Source organism: Macaca mulatta, chromosome 1 (genome assembly GCF_049350105.2).
Source record: "Macaca mulatta isolate MMU2019108-1 chromosome 1, T2T-MMU8v2.0, whole genome shotgun sequence".
In the NCBI taxonomy this organism is placed as follows: Eukaryota; Metazoa; Chordata; class Mammalia; order Primates; family Cercopithecidae; genus Macaca; species Macaca mulatta.
The window spans coordinates 26,243,736-26,262,022 of NC_133406.1; the positions used below are offsets into that span (position 1 = coordinate 26,243,736).

An 18,287-nucleotide genomic window follows, 5' to 3' on the forward strand; every position below is an offset into this window, starting at 1 on the left:
GCTGTCCATGTTCCCCTTCCTCCTGACTGCAGCTCATGCAGGGCTGCCTCCTCGCCTCCCCACTCTTTTTCCTGCCCGTGAATCCACTCCTCTTGGCCACCCAGCATACCCCAGCCCTGATGTGTTCCTTTGGAGTCTGACTCAGGGAAAGTTATGCTAATGTAGTAAATAAATTCACTGACTGAGTATTAGGTTTTGCTTGCTCTTTCAGGTAATTTACATACATTTTAATTGGCTTTTAATGCCTTGCAACAAAGGGAGGCTGGTTTCCTTGTGGGAAGTGCCATTCTGTTAATAGTCCGGGAAGGAGAGACTTGTGGAGGCCAAGCTCCTACCTACGCTCCCCTTTCACTGGGGCTCACTCGCCTTTGGAACCTTCATCCTCTCAAAACAATTCTGGCATCTGGATCATCTTTTGCAGAAGTGCCTTCGGAGTTAAGATATTTTTGGGGTTCAAAACAACCTGAAAGATCTTCTAGTCCTTGGAATTTCAACTCATGATCCAGGAGCTCTTGGCAATGTGTCCATGAATGGCCTTCAGGGAGTCTGAGGATTCCTGAAATTCCCTGAAAACTTCTGTATGAACATGCTAAGTGTATTTTAACCCCTGAAGACAAGGTCTATAGTTTTCATCAGAGTCTTAAAGATCTTGGAGACCCCAAAAAAGTGGTCATCATTTTAGGTGATGTGCTTGAGCCTGCAGAGTTACGAGAGGGAGGGGAGAAGGGAAAAGGGGAAGGAGGGGAGGGAAGTGAGAAGAGGCCAGCACGGAGACTGAAACTCAAGTTTCTTTTTGCCCACGCTAGTGCTCCTTCTACCTCCTCCACTGCAAGAGATCTTTAGGTCTTTGGTTCAGGAACTATCCCAGTTGCATCATAAACCTTTGCCAGGCCTGTTCACCTACTGTAGTAGAGTAAAAACTGCTTTATGGAAGTGGTTTTGAAGAACTAAAGGAGGTTTCTGCTCCATCAAACAGTGACAGGTGACTTTGAGCTCTGAATTTACTACAGTCATTACTTTAAAAAGAAAAACGTTAAGCTTTGGGGGCTTTGTATCCCTAGAGATACTGTGTGCCACTGGGCATCTGTGGAGTAAGCAGTCTGATTGCAGAGAATGAGCATGATCTGTGAAGCTGTCCTTGCAAGAATTAAACTGTAGAGATATCAATTACTTGAGGGAGCCAACCTTCACATGTTGACACTTCTGGATCCTCTTGCCCAAGGCAGAAATGCCTGACTTGTTTTCAGATCAAAAAACCTGGGCCAGTTGTGTTGTTAACACCCAGTGTAAGTCATCAGGGCAAATGACAATACACACATTCTCCTAGTCCATTGGAAGGCTAGGTCAGTAAATATTCGGCATCAGCCCAGGGAGAGGGAAAGAAACAAAATATCAGAGGTTGGAATTCCAAATGGATGCAGAAAACAGCACTATCTTTTTTTGTTGTTGTTTTTTTCTGTGTACAACTATGTACTAGACTCTGACCCATGACAAGATTGGTTTCTTGCAGACAGGGACTGCAGGAAACCACGTTCCCAAATAGGCCCTGCAGCCTTAGATGTGATTAGAAGTTACCAGAAGTTGGGGAAAAGGAGAACAGCACTGGGATGGGAGTCAGTAGGCCTAAGCTTAAGACTTGGCATCCCCACAGAGTAGGTGGGTGACTTTGGGCCAGTCACTGCCAGCTCTATGGTTGTTTCCTTTTCTGCCAAAAGAAGGATGTGGGGGGTTGGATAACCCGAAAGATCCCTCTCGGCATGAACATCCTCCTAAGTCGTTCATTCATTCTCATCTATATGCCAGCGCTGCCTTCCAGGCTTGTGTGTGACCCTCAAGCTTACCTGAAGCTAGAAACATGGGCCAGAGCACTTCCTAGGTGCCTCTCCCACCCCAGGAATCACGAGGGTTTGGTTGGCAGCCAGACTCACCAGCAGGAATACGGGCACCTCTTGCTGTAGCGACAACAGTAAAACTGCCACTCCCGATCCAGCACTGACTCGAAGTAGCGGCTCTGGAACCCTGCCACCAGCCCATTGTTGGAGCACGTCTGGTACCTGAAGAGAAGACAACAACCCCAGGAACCTAAGGACAGTGACACATACACAGACCCCTTCCCAAGACCCCACTGCCACAGTTACACACTGTTTCTCTGACCTAGATTCCTAACAATGTATTCCATTTTTATGCAAATAATAGTCTTTATTATATTTGTAGAGATACTATAGCCTCTCCATTAAAATGTAAGTGACTCAGAATTTTCTAACTGAACAAAATTTAGGGAACACTGCTCCTGTCATACCTCTTTGAATATATAGTTAAATGGAAGCCTGCATAAAGGGGTGGATCTAGAAATTTACCTCTAGAATTTTACAAATTCAAGATTGTATTATTCATGTCATTTAAAACAAAAGATATTAAAATTCATTTTACTGGAATTTAAAATAAAAAGACAAAGAGAAGCACAATTGTCATTTAAAAGAAAAGATATTAAAATTCATTTTACTGGAATTTAAAATAAAAAGCAAAGAGAAGTACAATGAATTTCAAATAAACATTTCTTCTGCTTAAGAGTAGAGCCCTGGAAGGGGAACATCACACACCGGGTCCTATTGTGGGGAGGGGGGGAAGGGATAGCATTAGGAGATACACCTAATGTAAATGATGAGTTAATGGGTGCAGCACACCAACATGGCACATGTATACATATGTAACAAACCTGCACGTTGTGCACGTGTACCCTAGAACTTAAAGTATTAAAAAAAAAAAAAAAAGAGTAGAGCCCTGGAAATTGAGCACAAGGATGATCATTCGTTCTGCCCCATGCAGCATGCAAAGCCCAGATGAGTATGGTGAATGTGCCCAGGGCAGCCCAGTGGGAAAGCTGGGACCGCACCCCAGGTTCTTGCTACTTATCCAGGAATCTTTCTACCACCCACAAGACCATAAGCTCTACACAACCAGGGCATGTTTTGCTCAGAATTCTATTTCCAGGTGGCCAAGAAGAATCCCGGCTGTGGAGGCAGTCCCTACAGAGTTGCAACAGGCCAACTGAATGCTTCAAACTCCCTCTAAAGATCGCTTTCCTATCCTAGCTGCTTAGTCCTAAGTCTTCAAATATAGTAACCACTCCACTCCAGTCCACAGACCAGAAATAATTTTTGCTCTTTCATTCGACCTGTGCTGCTGCTGGTCTTCACAGCACGTTTCTAACTAAACATTGGCTTAGAATAGTACAATCATTTCTTCCTTTGTTCCATCTCTAGTATGATTTTCCCATGGCACCCAATTCCTATGGTGCCTTCAGACTTGCCGCTTTTTGCTGTGATGATGAAAATGCTATTTTCTACCTGGCCACAGTGGGTTTCCACTGTTCTCGCTACTTATCCTGGAATCTTTCTACCACCCACAAGATCATAAGCTCTACACAGTCAGGGCATTTCCACTGTCCTTGCAACTTATCCAGGATCTAGAATTTTACATCTAGAATTTTACAAATTCAAGATTGTATTGTTCATGTCATTTAAAATAAAAGGTATTATAATTCATTTTACTGGAATTTAAAATAAAAAGAAGACAAAGAGAAGCACAATGTATTGATGAATTTCAAATAAATATTTCTTCTGCTTAAGAGCAGAGCCCTGGAAATTGAGCACAAGGACGATCATTCGTTCTGCCCCTACACAGCATGCAAAGCCCAGATAGGTATGGTGATCCATGGCCCTTTAATGAAATCCAGTGGATTTGCACCTTACAGAATGAGCTCTTTCACAAACTCTTCCAAAATAGTTCTTCAGCTACCTCTCTTTCTTTGCATTTCCCACCATCCCAGCCGTTGGTCTATCTCCTGTTATGTGTGGGCAGAGCAGGCAGTTGTCTATTGCGGCATGACCAGACAGCTGCTGGAATGTAACCCTGTATTCCATGGGAAGATAAGTTTCCAGAAAATATAATGCATAAAATAAGTACCCTCTGCTGACTGGTGAGAGAGACCTTGTTGACACACAAATTGTAACATTATCAACAACTGGATTTCATTTATTCTTTTCCATTGCTGAGAATGAACTTGCGAATCTAACAAAATTAGATATTAAATACAATATATGTCTGTCAGAAATCATCTGTCCTTTTAATTATTTATAACTTGTTATTCATTTATTCACCTCATATAATTAAAATATGCATTTATTCATTCATTCATTCATTCATTCATTCATTCAACGTCTTATACTCTACTACTGTTCTGTATCAATCACTTTGCTATTGTGTTGTGAGAAGAATTGAGAGATGGGCTCGGTATTTGGTCAACCATGTAAATTAGCTTGAATTCCCTGTTCCCAGGACTTGTAAGAAGTTCTGGCAGACTAGAAAACTCAGCTATAGGGGCTCAATAATGCAGGTTAAGGTGTAAATTGAGACCTATGACTCTTTGATAATCTAGCCTTTTTTTTTTTTTTGGTATATGCGACTGTAGTTTATTATACATGTATCTAGGTTTTTAAATTTTATTTTGTTTTACTTTAAGTTCTGAGATACAAGTGCAGAAAATACAGGTTTATTATATAGGTATATGTGTGCCATTGTGGTTTGCTGCACCTATCAACCTGTCATCTAGGTTTTAAGCCCTGTATGCCTTAGCAATTTGTCCTAATGCTCTCCCTCTCCTCACACCCCACCCGCCGACTGGTCCCAGTGTGTGTTGTTCCCCTCCCTGTGTCCACGTGTTCTCATTGTTTAACTTCCACTTATGAATGAGAACATTCACTCTTTGGTTTTCTGTTCCTGTGTTAGTTTACTGAGGATGATGGCTTCTAGCTTCATCCATGTCCCTGCAAAGGACATGATCTCATTCGTTTTATGGCTGCATAGTATTTCATGGTGTATATGTACCACATTTGCTTTATCCAGTCTATCACAGATGGGCATTTGGGTTGGTTCCATGTCTTTGTTATTGCAAATAGTGCTGCAATAAACATACCTGTGCATGTGTCTTTATAGTAGAATAATTTATAGTCCTTTACGTATATACCCAGTAATGGGATTGCTGGGTCAAATGGTATTTCTGGTTCTAGATCCTTGAGGAATCACCACATTGTCTTCTACAATGGTTGAACTAATTTACATTCCCACCAACAGTGTAAAAGCATTCCTATTTCTCCACAGCCTCGCCAGCATCTATTAGTTCTTGACTTTTTATAAACACCATTTTGACTGGCATGAGATGGTACCTTATTGTGGTTTTGATTTGCATTTCTCTAATGATCAGAGAGGTTGAGCTTTTTTCATGTGTTTTTTGGCCACATAAATGTCTTCTTTTGAGAAGTGTCTGATCATATACTTTGTCCACTTTTTGATGGGGTTGTTTGTTCTTTTCTTGTAAGTTTGTTTAATGTTCTTATAGATTCTGGATGTTAGACCTTTGTCAGATGGGTAGTTTGCAAAAATATTCTCCTATTCAGTAGGTTCATTCTGAAGTCTTTGCCCATGCTTATGTCCTGAACGGTATTGTCTAGGTTTTCTTCTGGGGTTTTTATGGTTTTGGGTTTTACATTTAAGTCTTTAATCCATCTTGAGTTAATTTTTGTATAAAGTGTAAGGAAGGGCTCCAGTTTCAGTTTTCTGCATATGGCTGATGCAGCCTTCTTTATTGTACCATACCACTGCTTGCATCTCATCAGGACTATACTAATGCCTAGCATATTTCAGCAAGCTATATGAGTGTAATGGACTAGGCTCATGATATGGTGGAAAGTTGCTTTGGGGGCTGATCTACAAGGGTGGTCTATTCTATCCTAATTCCTAGTAATGTGGGTGAGAGGTGATTTCAATATGAAGCTCTAAGAATCATAAGCAAAACTCATATGTGTCCAAAAAGAGAAGGCTGCCACAAGCTAGTGCTCTCTGTGACCTGTTCTCCTACCATCACTAAAATGCTGCCTTCATCTAAAATGAAGCCCTTTCAGAACTGAGCTGGGCTGTGGTTTCCACAGAGCCGTTGTTCCATTGTTTTGGCTTGTCTTGTCCTCTACAGGGGACAGAGCTCCCATGGGGGTAAGTTCCCCTAAGTAAAAATAAATGTAGGAAGATAAGCTGAACTGTTTCATGGAGTACCCGTTCTGAAGGCAATCCAAGTTCCACGAATTCCCCGCCGGCTGTCGGCCAAGCTGCTGACCCCAGTGCCTGTATGGGAAGTGTGTGTCACTTTCTCACACACCACCTCAGATAACTCTGCCCTGTGAAGATTATTTGGACCCTACAGGCTCAGAGCCTAAGAACATATGGTGAAAGTGAGATAATCAAATATAACCCTCCTCCTCCAGCTTTGGTTTGATTGCCTTCACATTATGGTAGAGGGAGTCTGTGCAGGAGTTTGGTATGTGAAAGCATTCCTCCCAGAGCCGGATCTTTGTAGGGGTACCTTTTCACACTGTGGGGAGCAGATAGTAGAGTGGCTAAGAGCACTGGCTATGCTGTTGGGCGGCTTCACTGTTTCTTAGCTGTGTCGTCTGGGTGGGCTTCATGCCCTCTAATAGCCTCAGTTTCCTCATCTGTAAAATGGGCATAATAATAGCATATATATACTAAAGTTATTTTGAAGACCAAATAAGACAATGCATGTAAAATTCCTGGAATTAACACATTGCTTATTAGTGTTGTTATACTTACATTTAGTCTACACAGTAATTATGAATCTACTTTGTAAATGCTGTCCCTTGGCTCCCCTGTGTCTACTCAGTGAAACACCGGTGGATTCATAGGCCCTCTCTGAGCTGCTGTTTCCCTAAAACAAAGCTCAATGAGGTTGGATGTCTTAGCCACCCACTTTAGAGCACAAATACTTTAGTATGCCTTACTACCCCCCGGAAGTAGTATTCCGTGCAATGTCTGACATTGTTGTCCAGCAAATGTTTAATAGAAGAACAAGGGACCGAATGAGTGACCCAGTTATCTCCCATTATTGGAGGCAGAATTGATTTTTAAGAGCTCATCACTCAATCCCATTAAGGGCTCTGAAACTCCCTCCAAGTAGTTTCCATGGATCTTGGGTGGGCGATCCCTTTTCTTGCTTCCATCTTCTCCCTACAGCTCCATGATGAGGGGGCAAAATAAATATAGCTTTGGGCATTCCTCTCCTCCATTCCTCTCATTTTCACTTTTAACAAAGCTCCTTATTTAACAAGACTCACCTAAACACTGGTCATATCTACAAGATTACAAACACAGAGCTAGGTGAGAAGAGAGGCAACTTCTAAATGGAACAGGACACGGGGAGCTGGAAGGGACTGCATTGCTAAAGTTACTCAAACTCAGTTTAAAAAGAGATGGGTAGCAGTCAAATGACTAATGCTCTGACTCACTTCACAGCATCTGGTTGTTGCTTCTGAATGGCCTGGAGAACAGAGCAGTGGCTCAATGCGTTATTCTGCTTGGAGGGAAACTACTTGGAGGGAATTTCAGGCCCCTTCATGAATTTGAGTGAGGAGTTTCTAAAAGTCACCAAGACAATGGCAAATTTCCTGGTGAATTGTATGACATGACCCTAGCTCTAAGGAAATATTCTTATTTCCTTAGAGCAGGAGGGCACTGGTACCTTACTTACAAGACTCTCCTTCCTGTCTGAGAAGACATACTTCTTTCTTTTCTTACCATCTCTTTGAAGGCTGAGGCTCAATTTCAGTTTCAGAAACTAGAGCATTGTTAGCCCTGCTCCATCTGACACTGCTCAAACTTTCTAGAAGGAAAGTCACAAGGTGATTACTACTCCTCTGAAAACACATTTGTGAACCTATTCTGAGAAAGTGGACTTTCTGAAAATGATTGATCTCAGGGCCATCACCCTGGAAGCTAAAACGGAAGACCTTCTCCTGTATCTCCAATAGTAAAACATAAACGCAGTGGGGTGCAGGGGAAAGAGCCCTTGTTGAGGAATCAGCAGACATGAGTTCTGGTTGTAGCCTTGACTTTAACATGCTTTGCGGGGCCTCACGTAATGCACTGTGTGGAGTCAGTGCCTTGGCCAAGATACAAAACTCTTGGCCAAGATAGTAACTGGAAGAGTCAGGACCCAAACTTAGATTCATTTGAGGTCAAAGTTCATGTTCATGAGCTCTCAAGGAATACAAAAAATCTCTTCAAGATGGTCCCACAGCGCTGATTGGTGTGCTGGACAGGACTTCTTCTTCTTGTCTGCATTCTTTACCAAGTCCAAAGCTATTGAACAGGCAGAATTCCAGAGCATCTGTAAGGTGTGTGAGTGTCTGGTTTTGTTGGTGAACCCCTCTATACAATTTTAGAAGTTGGACTTGCTAAGAAGTTTGGACTTTAGGTGGTGTGAGGTTGAGTCAAGTGAGGAACAAGGTAAAAGGAAGCAGCACCATTTTGGTCAAGAGCTCTCAAAATTCCATTAAAGAGATAATAGATGGGCTGGTTGTGCTGGTCTTTTTCTTCCCAGCTTCACAGGCACATAGGTGTTTCAAGGGCTGTTAGCCAGTTTCCAACCCCATTGCAGAGATGGACTATGAGAAGTTTTGCCCATGATCTAGACCATTGGCTCACTCCATGTGGCAAAGCATCCTTAACACCCCTAAATTTCTTCCTTGCCCCAAAGGTGGATGAGGTCTTAAGTAATACCAAAAGAGTTTCTTTCTTTTAGAGTAAAGCTTTGATTTTTGTTAATTCTATTTTCACCAGAATAATTCTTTGAGTTGCTAGCAAGCATTTATAACAGGTCCCACAGAATTTTAGAATGTTCATTAAGTCTTTCGGCAATATTCATTAGAACTCACTCTATACCTGATGCTGCACTTGGTCTGGAACCTCTTCAGAAGACTGGTACTGATAAGTAGACACTATGACATTGGACAGGCAGAATTACCAGACACTGGTACTGATAAGTAGACACTATGATAATACAGATACCGGAAAGAAGTAGACTGGTCCCAAAGACAGAGGAGCAGAGAAATAGGAGAGTGGGTGGGGATGGTGGAACAGTGAAGTGGCAAGGGACTGAAATAAACTCAGCTGGGGGCAAGTTTGCCCAGTAAAAGAAGCCTTTAAAGTTCTGGATTTCTCTGCTAATACCAAACAGAATTGTTCCACGACCCATCTCTCCCCTTCTGCTGAGATTTATACCTATTTCTGTAAAACTAGGATGACAGTTCTTAACTTGACAGTATTACACAAAAAGTAAAGAGATGCTATATGTCAAGTGTGTAGCACAGAACCTGGCACAACATATATACTTGAAAGGCAGGGGAAATCATAGTTAGTACTCCTATGATAATAAAAACATCTGTAATTTAATAGAAAGGCTACATCCTAGTCTCCAATCACTTTCAGTAAATATTGGAGCCTATATTAGAAATTGTCAGGATTGAACTTCTCCAACTGGACACTGAGAGGACCCTCAGAAAGCACGTATCAGAGCACAAAAGACAATACCAAGCCTCTCCTCCTTCAAACAGTCTTCCTTTCTTGACAATTCCAAATCATACTAACTTTCCTTCCTGTGACATGTTGATATCACCATCACACATTTCACCTAACACATACTGTCACTGAGTAGCCTCAGTGCAGGGCTGAGGGCTATAAAGTTTTTGAAGGCAAACACTGCACCATTTACTGCTCATCCTCCTGCCACCATGGTGGGGATAGGAACAGTCTCTTTAAACAGTGTTAAGTTGCACACATTCTGCTCTCTTCCTGCCTGCATCTGGGTAAGAGTTCTGCTGTCTTCTCCATGTCCGGGTTTTCAGTCTGCTAGTCTCTCTACAAGGTTTTAACACAGTGAAGCAGAAATGACCTGCAGAACAGCATCTCTGGATAGAAAGACCTAGCACAGGACAGAGTGAGACCGCCTCCCAAAATACAAATTCCTCAGTCTTTTTTGGAAAAATACACGCAGGAGAGGCTACCCCTAAGGCCTCTGAGAAGATCTAGATTATCTTGTGAGATGCATTTATGTCCTGAGAGCAATTCCAGGTCATGCAGGGATTGCATGAGCTATGTTAGCATCACAATAAATTTGATGTGAGTTTATGAATATCAATTACAATATTTTTAACCAAGAGATCTAATGCTATCTCCGTGTCTATTAAAATGTAATAAATATTCAAGACACTCATAATGTACACATAATATTTATAGATTGTGATTAAATTATATGTTCCAAAAGCAAAATGATGTATTTCAGAGGCTCTGTAATCTAGCAATTTGGTTTTCAACTCCAGCTTCATAATTTACCAACTGTGTGATATTTGTCTCCATGAGTCTCAGTTTCCACAGAGTAGTCATGAAAAGTAATAATAAATAACTTTTATCAAGGGCTTGCGATGCGCCAGGCATTGTGCTTAGCACTAAGTGTGCATTAATTATCTTAATTATCAAAACAATCCTATAAAATGGGCTCAAATAATGAGCTTCTCACCATGATCACCATTTTATGTATAAGGAAACTCAGATTTACAGAAGATAAGTAATTCCCCTAAGGACACACGTTAATATACATATATTATCTTATTTAATTCTCACAACAGTTCTAGGGAGGTGTGTTTTAGATGTGAAAGCTGAGGATTTGAGAGCTGAGATGACTTGAGTAAAGGTAACAGTGGGGTTAGTGGGGTTGTATTTTGAGAATTGTTCTGTCTGACTCTAAACTTCATTAATTTTTCAATATTTCAAGATACCTCAAAGAAACACACACACACACACACACACACACACACACACACACACACACACACGATATCTTAACTCTGCAGAAATCTCTTATTGATTAGGAAGATTGTGTCCTGCAGTTTCCCAGACAGAAGCAAATCCCCTCCTGGGAGGAGGGAGCTTTTGCCATCCTTACAAGAACAGCCAACAGCCATTTGTGCAGAGCTCAAATTCCCCCAGACAATTGATTCCTAGCACTTAGGAGAGTGACCTAGATGGAAAGTTGGCAAGAATCCTAGATCTGTCATACCCCTATTCTCCCACACTCAGCCTTCTTGCCCTCAGAAGTCATCCTTATGTGGATTTGATATCTTTTTTAGATCAGCATTCACTATGGCTTTATCTAGGAACAAAAATAACATCAGCATTTCATATCACCCACAGCACTGTGGAATCAGGCCGGCTGGCTCAGGTCCTCCCTCTGCCATCTGCTAGCCATGCAAGGGCAACCTCCTCATATGAAAAACACCTGGCTTCCAATATTGTTGCAAAGATCAAACAATATTAGATTTTGAGTAACTCGTGGACATAGACTGTATGTTCTTCATCTCCATCTTCCTGGGGCCTGGCAAAGTTTGTGCTAATAAGCATTTGGTAGTGAATGAATAAACAAATGAATATATAAATGAGGAATAATCTATAAATCATAAATCACCATGTAGATCAGGGTTAGGGCCATAGAACCTATACTTATGTAAAGTTATGGATTTCTCTCCTAATTCCAAACAGAATTGCTCCATGACCCATCTCTCCCCTTCTGCTGATATTTATATCTACTTCTGTAAAATGAGGATGACAGTTCCTAACCTGACAGCAATGTTTTTATTCAGTTTTTAATCGCTTCAGTCTCACAGCCTTTACTCCTACTCTATGAGGCACGGAGGTTGCTCTAGATTGTGTGCAAGACCCCTCCAGTGCTGGGATTCCAGGATTCTGGTGTACTATGTTTGTACCGCATCCTTATATTTATTTATTTTTTTAAATTTTATTTTGAAGTAATTTTAGATTTACAGAATGCTTGTAAAGACAACACACAAAATCTATGTATACCCTTCACCCAGGTTCCTCTAATGTTAATTTTCATAACTCTGGAGTGTCTAGGAATGCTAAGAAATGCTAAGAAATTAACCCTGGTATAACACCAAACTCCAGAATTTGGATTTCATCAGTTGTTCCACAAATGTCAAACCAGGATAGATTGCTGTGCAGCGTTTAGTCCTTATGGCTTTTGAAATAAAGAGTTTACTATTCAGTTTTTGAAACTGATCGAGACCTTAAGATTACCGAGAGAATGAAAACCTGATAAAAACTTCATTCTGCGGTGGCAAAGTGTGTCAGCCACCCTCTGTGCACGCTTTAGCTATCCTTAAGAAATCTTGAAAGACCATCCTGCCTGTTGGTAAATGCAATAAATCAAGATGAGATGTGAACAATACAGTTGAAACCCCTACTATGGACTGGACACTGGAATATTGGGAATCAAAGACATAAGCAAAATGGTTCCCCTGTGGGAAAATCTGCAGGCCTCTTTGCTGAGGGCCGTCGGGACCCTGGCTGGGGTTTGGACTGCTGATTTAGTCTTTCACTGCGTATGTACTGAGGGCCTGTTTTGTACCAACACTCTTCTAGGCACTGGGGATACAGTGGTGAATAAGACAAAGACCCTGTGTTCATGAAGCTCGTATTTTGGTGAGGGAGACAAAACAAGAAACAAATGCCAATCAGGCAGTGACAAGGGCATTGTAGGAAACAAAGCAGGCTGAGGGAGTGGAGACAGCGAGATGTGTGGGGAGAGAGGTGGTCTTGGAAAGCATCCCTGAGGAAGTGGGCGCTGTGAGTACTCAATACTCAGAACCATGACTCAGGACGACTGCCCTGCACTACACTAAGGCTTGGTCTTGCTTAGATTAAGGAAACAGTCCAACCGTGGAAAACGGAGTTCCCAACCAACACCACCTTCAAATGCACCTCGATGCTGCCATAGCCCTGTTGCATAGATTCCTTTCTCCTCTTCTCCAGTCTGGGGCTTGTCATTGGTGAATTCATAAACTCAGCTCTAACACAAACTCCCACTCCAAAACATCTCCTTGGGATTCCTTGAAGCCCGGGGTAAAAAGTAGATGCCAATAAATGGAACACTTTTCCTCTGAACTCAGAGTCCGTGGAAAGCTGGCTTGCCCAACATAAGCCACATCAATTCCAGATTCACTAAATTTTACTACCTGTCCATGGTGTGCTAGGCATTTGTTTTAGACTTCAATTTGTTTTAGAGTTTTCTTATACTTTATCCTACAAGTATCACAGTAACACAAGTAACAGCTTGTGAGGTGGGAGTCACACCTTCCTTTTTCCTTCTTCCCTCCCTCCCTCCCTTTCTTCTTTTCTTCCTCCCTCCCTCCCTCCCTCCCTCCCTCCCTCCCTTCCTTCCTTCCTTCCTTCCTTCCTTCCTTCCTTCCTTCCTTCCTTCCTTCCTTCCTTCCTTCCTTCCTTCCTTCCTTCCTTCCCTCCTTCCTTCCTTCTTCCCTCCCTCTCTCCCTCCTCCCTCTCTCCCTCCCTCTCTCCCTCCCTCTCTCCCTCCCTCTCTCCCTCCCTCTCTCCCTTCCTCCATTCTTTCCTTCCTTCTCCCTTCCTTCCTTCCTTCCTTCCTTCCATCCTCCCTCCCTCCTTCTTTTTTCTTTTCTCTCTTTCCTTCTCTCTTTCTTTCTTTTCTGCCAGAATGAGGTACCGAATGCCACAGATACCAGCAGGAGCTGTGAATCCCGGTTTACTCCATCCAAGCCCAGGGCTCTTTCCACTACACAGTAGCTCAATATTACTAGAAAATTTCAGCTTCATTTTATTCCACACAGGACCCAGTGCCTTACAGCCTGTGCTGACCCAAGTTAAAGCAGATTCCCTGAGAACAACCTAGGCATGCCCTGGGATGGCGAGATACCACTCATGGGGACCCAGGTAAGGCCTCCTGGCAGTTGTTAGTGCCAGAGACCAGCATCCACACTTCAGAAGCCGACATCTGAAGAGGTGGTTTTCAACAGAGAAACTGTGATCAATGGTAGCACCACAGACCACTCAGCTATGATGGCAGCACCTTTTAAAGATGGCACTTTGATTAGAAAGGTTTTCTTTTTAGCAGATCCTGTGTGCTATTGTCAAGCCTATGTTTGAGACTCCTCCCCTCTTTTAAAATAAACCTGAAAGCTAATTTACACAAGGCAGCCAAATTGCACAAAAGCATCAACAACTGTTCCCTGAGAACAGACTAAGCTTCTAGCCAATGTGAAGATGTAATTGCTCCCCAGCCCATAAGCAATTTCTTTCCTTGCAGATTTTTCACTGAGACTGGAGCCTGAACTCAAAGGCATAATCATTTTTAAAAGTGCTTCCAGGGTAATTGGTGTCAGTCCTGGGGCAGCTGGATCTTATTGTAAAGAAGCTGTTTTGCATGTTTGTGAGTTTTCAACCCTGTGATTAGTAGAGGGGGAGAAGGAGGCAACAGAGGGTGGAAGGAGGAAAGGAAACCAAAATTACTAGACACTGCACGCCCAAAAATGCTGAGGAAGAGGAGGTAGAAGAGACATCCTGCCTGTCAGCTTTTCCCTCGACTCCCATGGGCCAAATAAAATCATGTTATTTCACCTTCTTCCTCTTTTGCTTTTCTTCAAATAGTTTGGGAGTTCACGACAAACCAGTCACAGTTGGCGAGTTTAAAACTAAACATCATTTGGCTTCTCTCTCTAGCAGAGATGAACACAGAGATCAACAGAATGCAAGAAAAAGCCAAGAGCATTTTCAGGGGTGAGCCACAGCTCTGTGGAGCCTTCAGAAATCATGCAGCCTGACTGCTTATTTTCCAAATGAGGCGGGAGCCTGGAGGGCTGAGCGTCTGGGCCAAGGTCACACCACAAGTCATTAGAACTAGGATCCAGACCCAGGCCTTCTGACTCAGAGCCCAGGGCTCTTCCTCTAGGGCTTGGGGAACCATTGCTGAGTGCTGCTTGACTGTGGCTCTAAACAGGGCTGTTAGAAAGGAGTCTCGCCCATGTGATGGTGCTCCTGAGAGGTGAGGACTGGAGGGACAGTTATAATTAGGTCATTGCCATGCTCCATATTAGGCAGTGGGCCTGGCTGTGAGGAGTATGGAGACTATAATCAAGGCAAGCCAGGTCTCTGAATCAGCATCTGTCAGAAGGGGTTTTGAATAACTAAATCTGCTCACCAGAGGCCATGGGGGTGGATGAGGATGGCCCATAAAGGCTGTCCAAGCAGCCTCCACAGCCCCCGGCACCCTCACCTGCTGCTGCCTGTGTGAGTTCTCTCTTCAACCCTTCTTCAGGCCGGCTGACCCCCTCCACAGTCCTGGTAACCAAGTAGAGCTCATCCCTCTGGGGCTGGGCTTCTGCTGGGGTCTTGCAGGTCCCCACCCTCTCCAGGAGGAAGAACTGCCCTGAGTCTGGTCCAGTGGCACTGGCTCTGCTGACAGAATCAGTTGTCAGGTGGGAGCCCATGCTGTGTGGAGGCAGCAGCCTCTCAGGAGCCCATCACTGTGGCAAAGCACAAACTCTTTGAAGCAAGACTCTCTGGATCCAAACCCCAGCTTTCTAGCCGAGGAAATACCTGAGCTCTAGACTGCAATTTGTCTACCTATAAATGGCATATACATTTGTTTTGAGCATTACATGAGATGATCCATGTAAAGCACTTAGTGTGGAGCCTGCTCAGAGTAAGCACTCAATAAATTGTAGCTATTGTTATTACTTAGAGGACTGAACTCTTGCCTGGCTCCTCCAGGCATCAGTGTTTCTTGCTCTTGGATTTCCCACATCACCTCTCTACTGGTTGTGTCCCCCAGGGTTCTATGCTTTTTCTTTTTTCTTTTTCTTTTTCTTTTTTTTTTTTTGAGACTGGGTCTTGCTCTGCCACCCAGTAGGGAATACAGTGGCGTGAGCATGGCTCACTGCAGCCTCAACTCTCTGGGCTCAAGTGATCCTGCTGCCTTAGCCTCCTGAGTAGCTGGGACCACAGGCTGCATATAACTACACTGGCCGTTTTTTTTTTTTTTTTCTATAGAGATGGGGTCTGGTTATGTTGCCTAGGCTGGTCTCGAACTCTGATCTCAAGTGATCCTCCCTCCCCAGCCTCCCAAAGTGCTTGGGATTACAGGCGTGAGCCACCATACCTGGCCAGGTTTTGTGCTTGCCCCCTCCCAGCTCCACTACACTAAGTACTTGTTGCCATGCATCTGGGTTTCTCTACAGATACAGATAGCACAGGCAGCAGCCCTCCAGGTGGGCTTCCTCCTCCCTGGACCGCTTCCTCCGTTCTCTCCTCCAAACCTCCTACAGTGCTGGCTCCATCTAGGCTGTTGTCAATAATCAGCCTAGCAGTTAATGGCTACTAGGATGAGCTCCTGACCAAGCACCTGGGCTGAGACCCAGCTGAGACAATCACACCCACAAAAAAGTACAAGCTCGAACAAGTTCCATGTCACTGTCTAGGGCAGAAAACAGTCAGGGGAAGACAGCACCTCTCTCTAAAACCCTTTAGTAAACTATTTTCCAGCAATAAAACCCACTTTAAATCAGGCAGAGAGAAGGACCTCAGTACTCATAATTGAGAGAGCACATGTAATCAAGGCAGTAGACAGCTATTTAATTTCACTTTCCTTTGCCTAAATTTCCTTGTCCCCTCTTTCCTATTCACTTGCTCTAAATCAATATTTCTCAAACCCTCTGTGCTGAGAGATCAGTTGTTTATTTTTCTTGTTCCCAGACTACTGTGGGCCAATACTTTTGTAAAATGGTAAAAATAAATTGCTAAAAAAGAAAAATGCCATTCCGATGGCATAGCAAGTTTAAATTGCTATAAAGTTTCTTACTTTCAGTTTCTGTACATATCTTTGGGTAGTCTGGTAAGCAAGCTTCTTGCAGACCTACACCAGTCCCTGGCCCAAACTGAGAGTAGGTAGAACAGCTTCTGGAAGGAACAGAGCCACAGGGGAGTCTATCTCCCACAGACACTCCTCATCCCCGGTTTTTGTCCTGTAATGTAGTCTGCTCAGCAGCAGCCCTGCTCCACCCAGAGCATGCAGTGGTGAGGTTTGGGCTGGGATTTGCCCAGGCTTTGGTTACTGATATTCCTTGAGAGTCTAGCAGCCCCCAGGAGGAGGGATATGCAGAGATGTTCCCAGACCCAGTGCAGTGCAGCCACTGGCCCTTACCATTCCATGCCAGCCCTGTTGATCTCCTCCCACCAGCACTCCGTGGGTTCCCCGAGGCTCTGTGGCGTGGGCATGCAGGCGTAGTTCCATTGTCTGTCAGAACCTTCCTTCTTGCTGAAGATGCTCCTCACGGCCACTATCACCTGCCCCTGGGGACACTGGTAGCTGAAGCCCTGCCGGTTCAGATTCACCCACCCATCATCGCTGTAGTCATGATACTGCTGGTATGGGTACCCATAATCGCCATACTGGCCCCAGGCCACGGTGACTAGGGGCAGAAGCACCCAGAGAAGACTGAGGTCCATGCTGCCTGGGATTTTGGCAAACGATGTCACTCTAAGATTGCTGGTCTGACTGTTTTATATAGCTGCCGCTGACATGTGGCTTCCAGATGTGGGTGAGAAGGATCCAACTGCAGTGTGTCATCGCTTAAGCAAAACTTTTCCGTGCTGAGATGTCAGCCATGAGGACACTCAGCTTGTTTTAAGGTGGAATTCTAGGAATACACCAGCAGCATGTAAGTCTAAGAAGCTCCCCGGAGAAAGAACAACTTTGTAGGTAGATTATAAAAGCCAACTGCCACCTCCCCCTATAGAAACATTCAGTTGAAAAACACTGATGAGCAGCATATTTGTTCCTCACCTTTTAGCACCTCACCCCTTTCTGTCCTACTCTACCCGCTACTAGCAAACCCCTGTATTTGTTCTCCAAACTAGCCTTCCGGGACCACACAAATACCCAGACAGTGATTTCAAAACACCGAAATCATAGACTGAAGGAACAGAGCCATCTAGATTTCTGTAAGCCTGAATGCCTGTTTTTTTTCTTTTTCTTTTCTTTTTTTTTTAAGTTGTCAGTCCAACACTTTTTAACCCTTGAGTATAAGCATGGATACACCAGTTTGCAGGGCTACTCTGAGAACTCATGAGTTGCGTAAGGAAGTACTATAGGCCCATGGGGAGATAAGTTGGATAAAACTTCTACACTTAAGCTTCTACCATGCTGCTGAAATTGGACCCAGTCAGGTCTAGAAACTGTGCTCTGCTCTCAAAAATGTAATAGGTTTAATCTAAATAAACCCACTTTTTATCCTTTGGTATTTTTGCCCTCACATTGAATTTTCTTTTCATTGAGTTATAATTCACATATAATTAATTCACCCTTTTAAAATACTTAGTGTACGGTAATATAGGTAGCACCCTAATCAAGACTTAGAACAGTTCCATCAATCCAAAACATCCCCTTATATACCTTTTGTAGTCAAATCTTCCCAAACACCCAGCTCTTTGTAACCACTGATTTACTTTCTGTCTCTAGTTTTGCCTTTTCCAGAATCTCAAATAAATGGAATCATACT

The 18,287-nt window shown here is 43.4% G+C and overlaps 1 protein-coding gene across 1 annotated transcript in view; it reads right to left on the reverse strand.

The window, feature by feature from the left end:
* The window catches only part of DPT (dermatopontin), a 34,046-nt gene extending 16,593 nt beyond the window's left edge, over positions 1–17,453 (reverse strand). The window contains exons 1-2 of the mRNA XM_015125060.3: positions 16,931–17,453; positions 1,929–2,054 (exon numbers count right to left, since the gene is read on the reverse strand). Of these exons, the coding sequence (XP_014980546.1) occupies positions 1,929–2,054; positions 16,931–17,235 (431 nt within the window). The 5' untranslated portion in view covers positions 17,236–17,453. The remainder of the gene's footprint in view (positions 1–1,928; positions 2,055–16,930) is intronic.
* Positions 17,454–18,287: the final 834 nt, after the last annotated feature.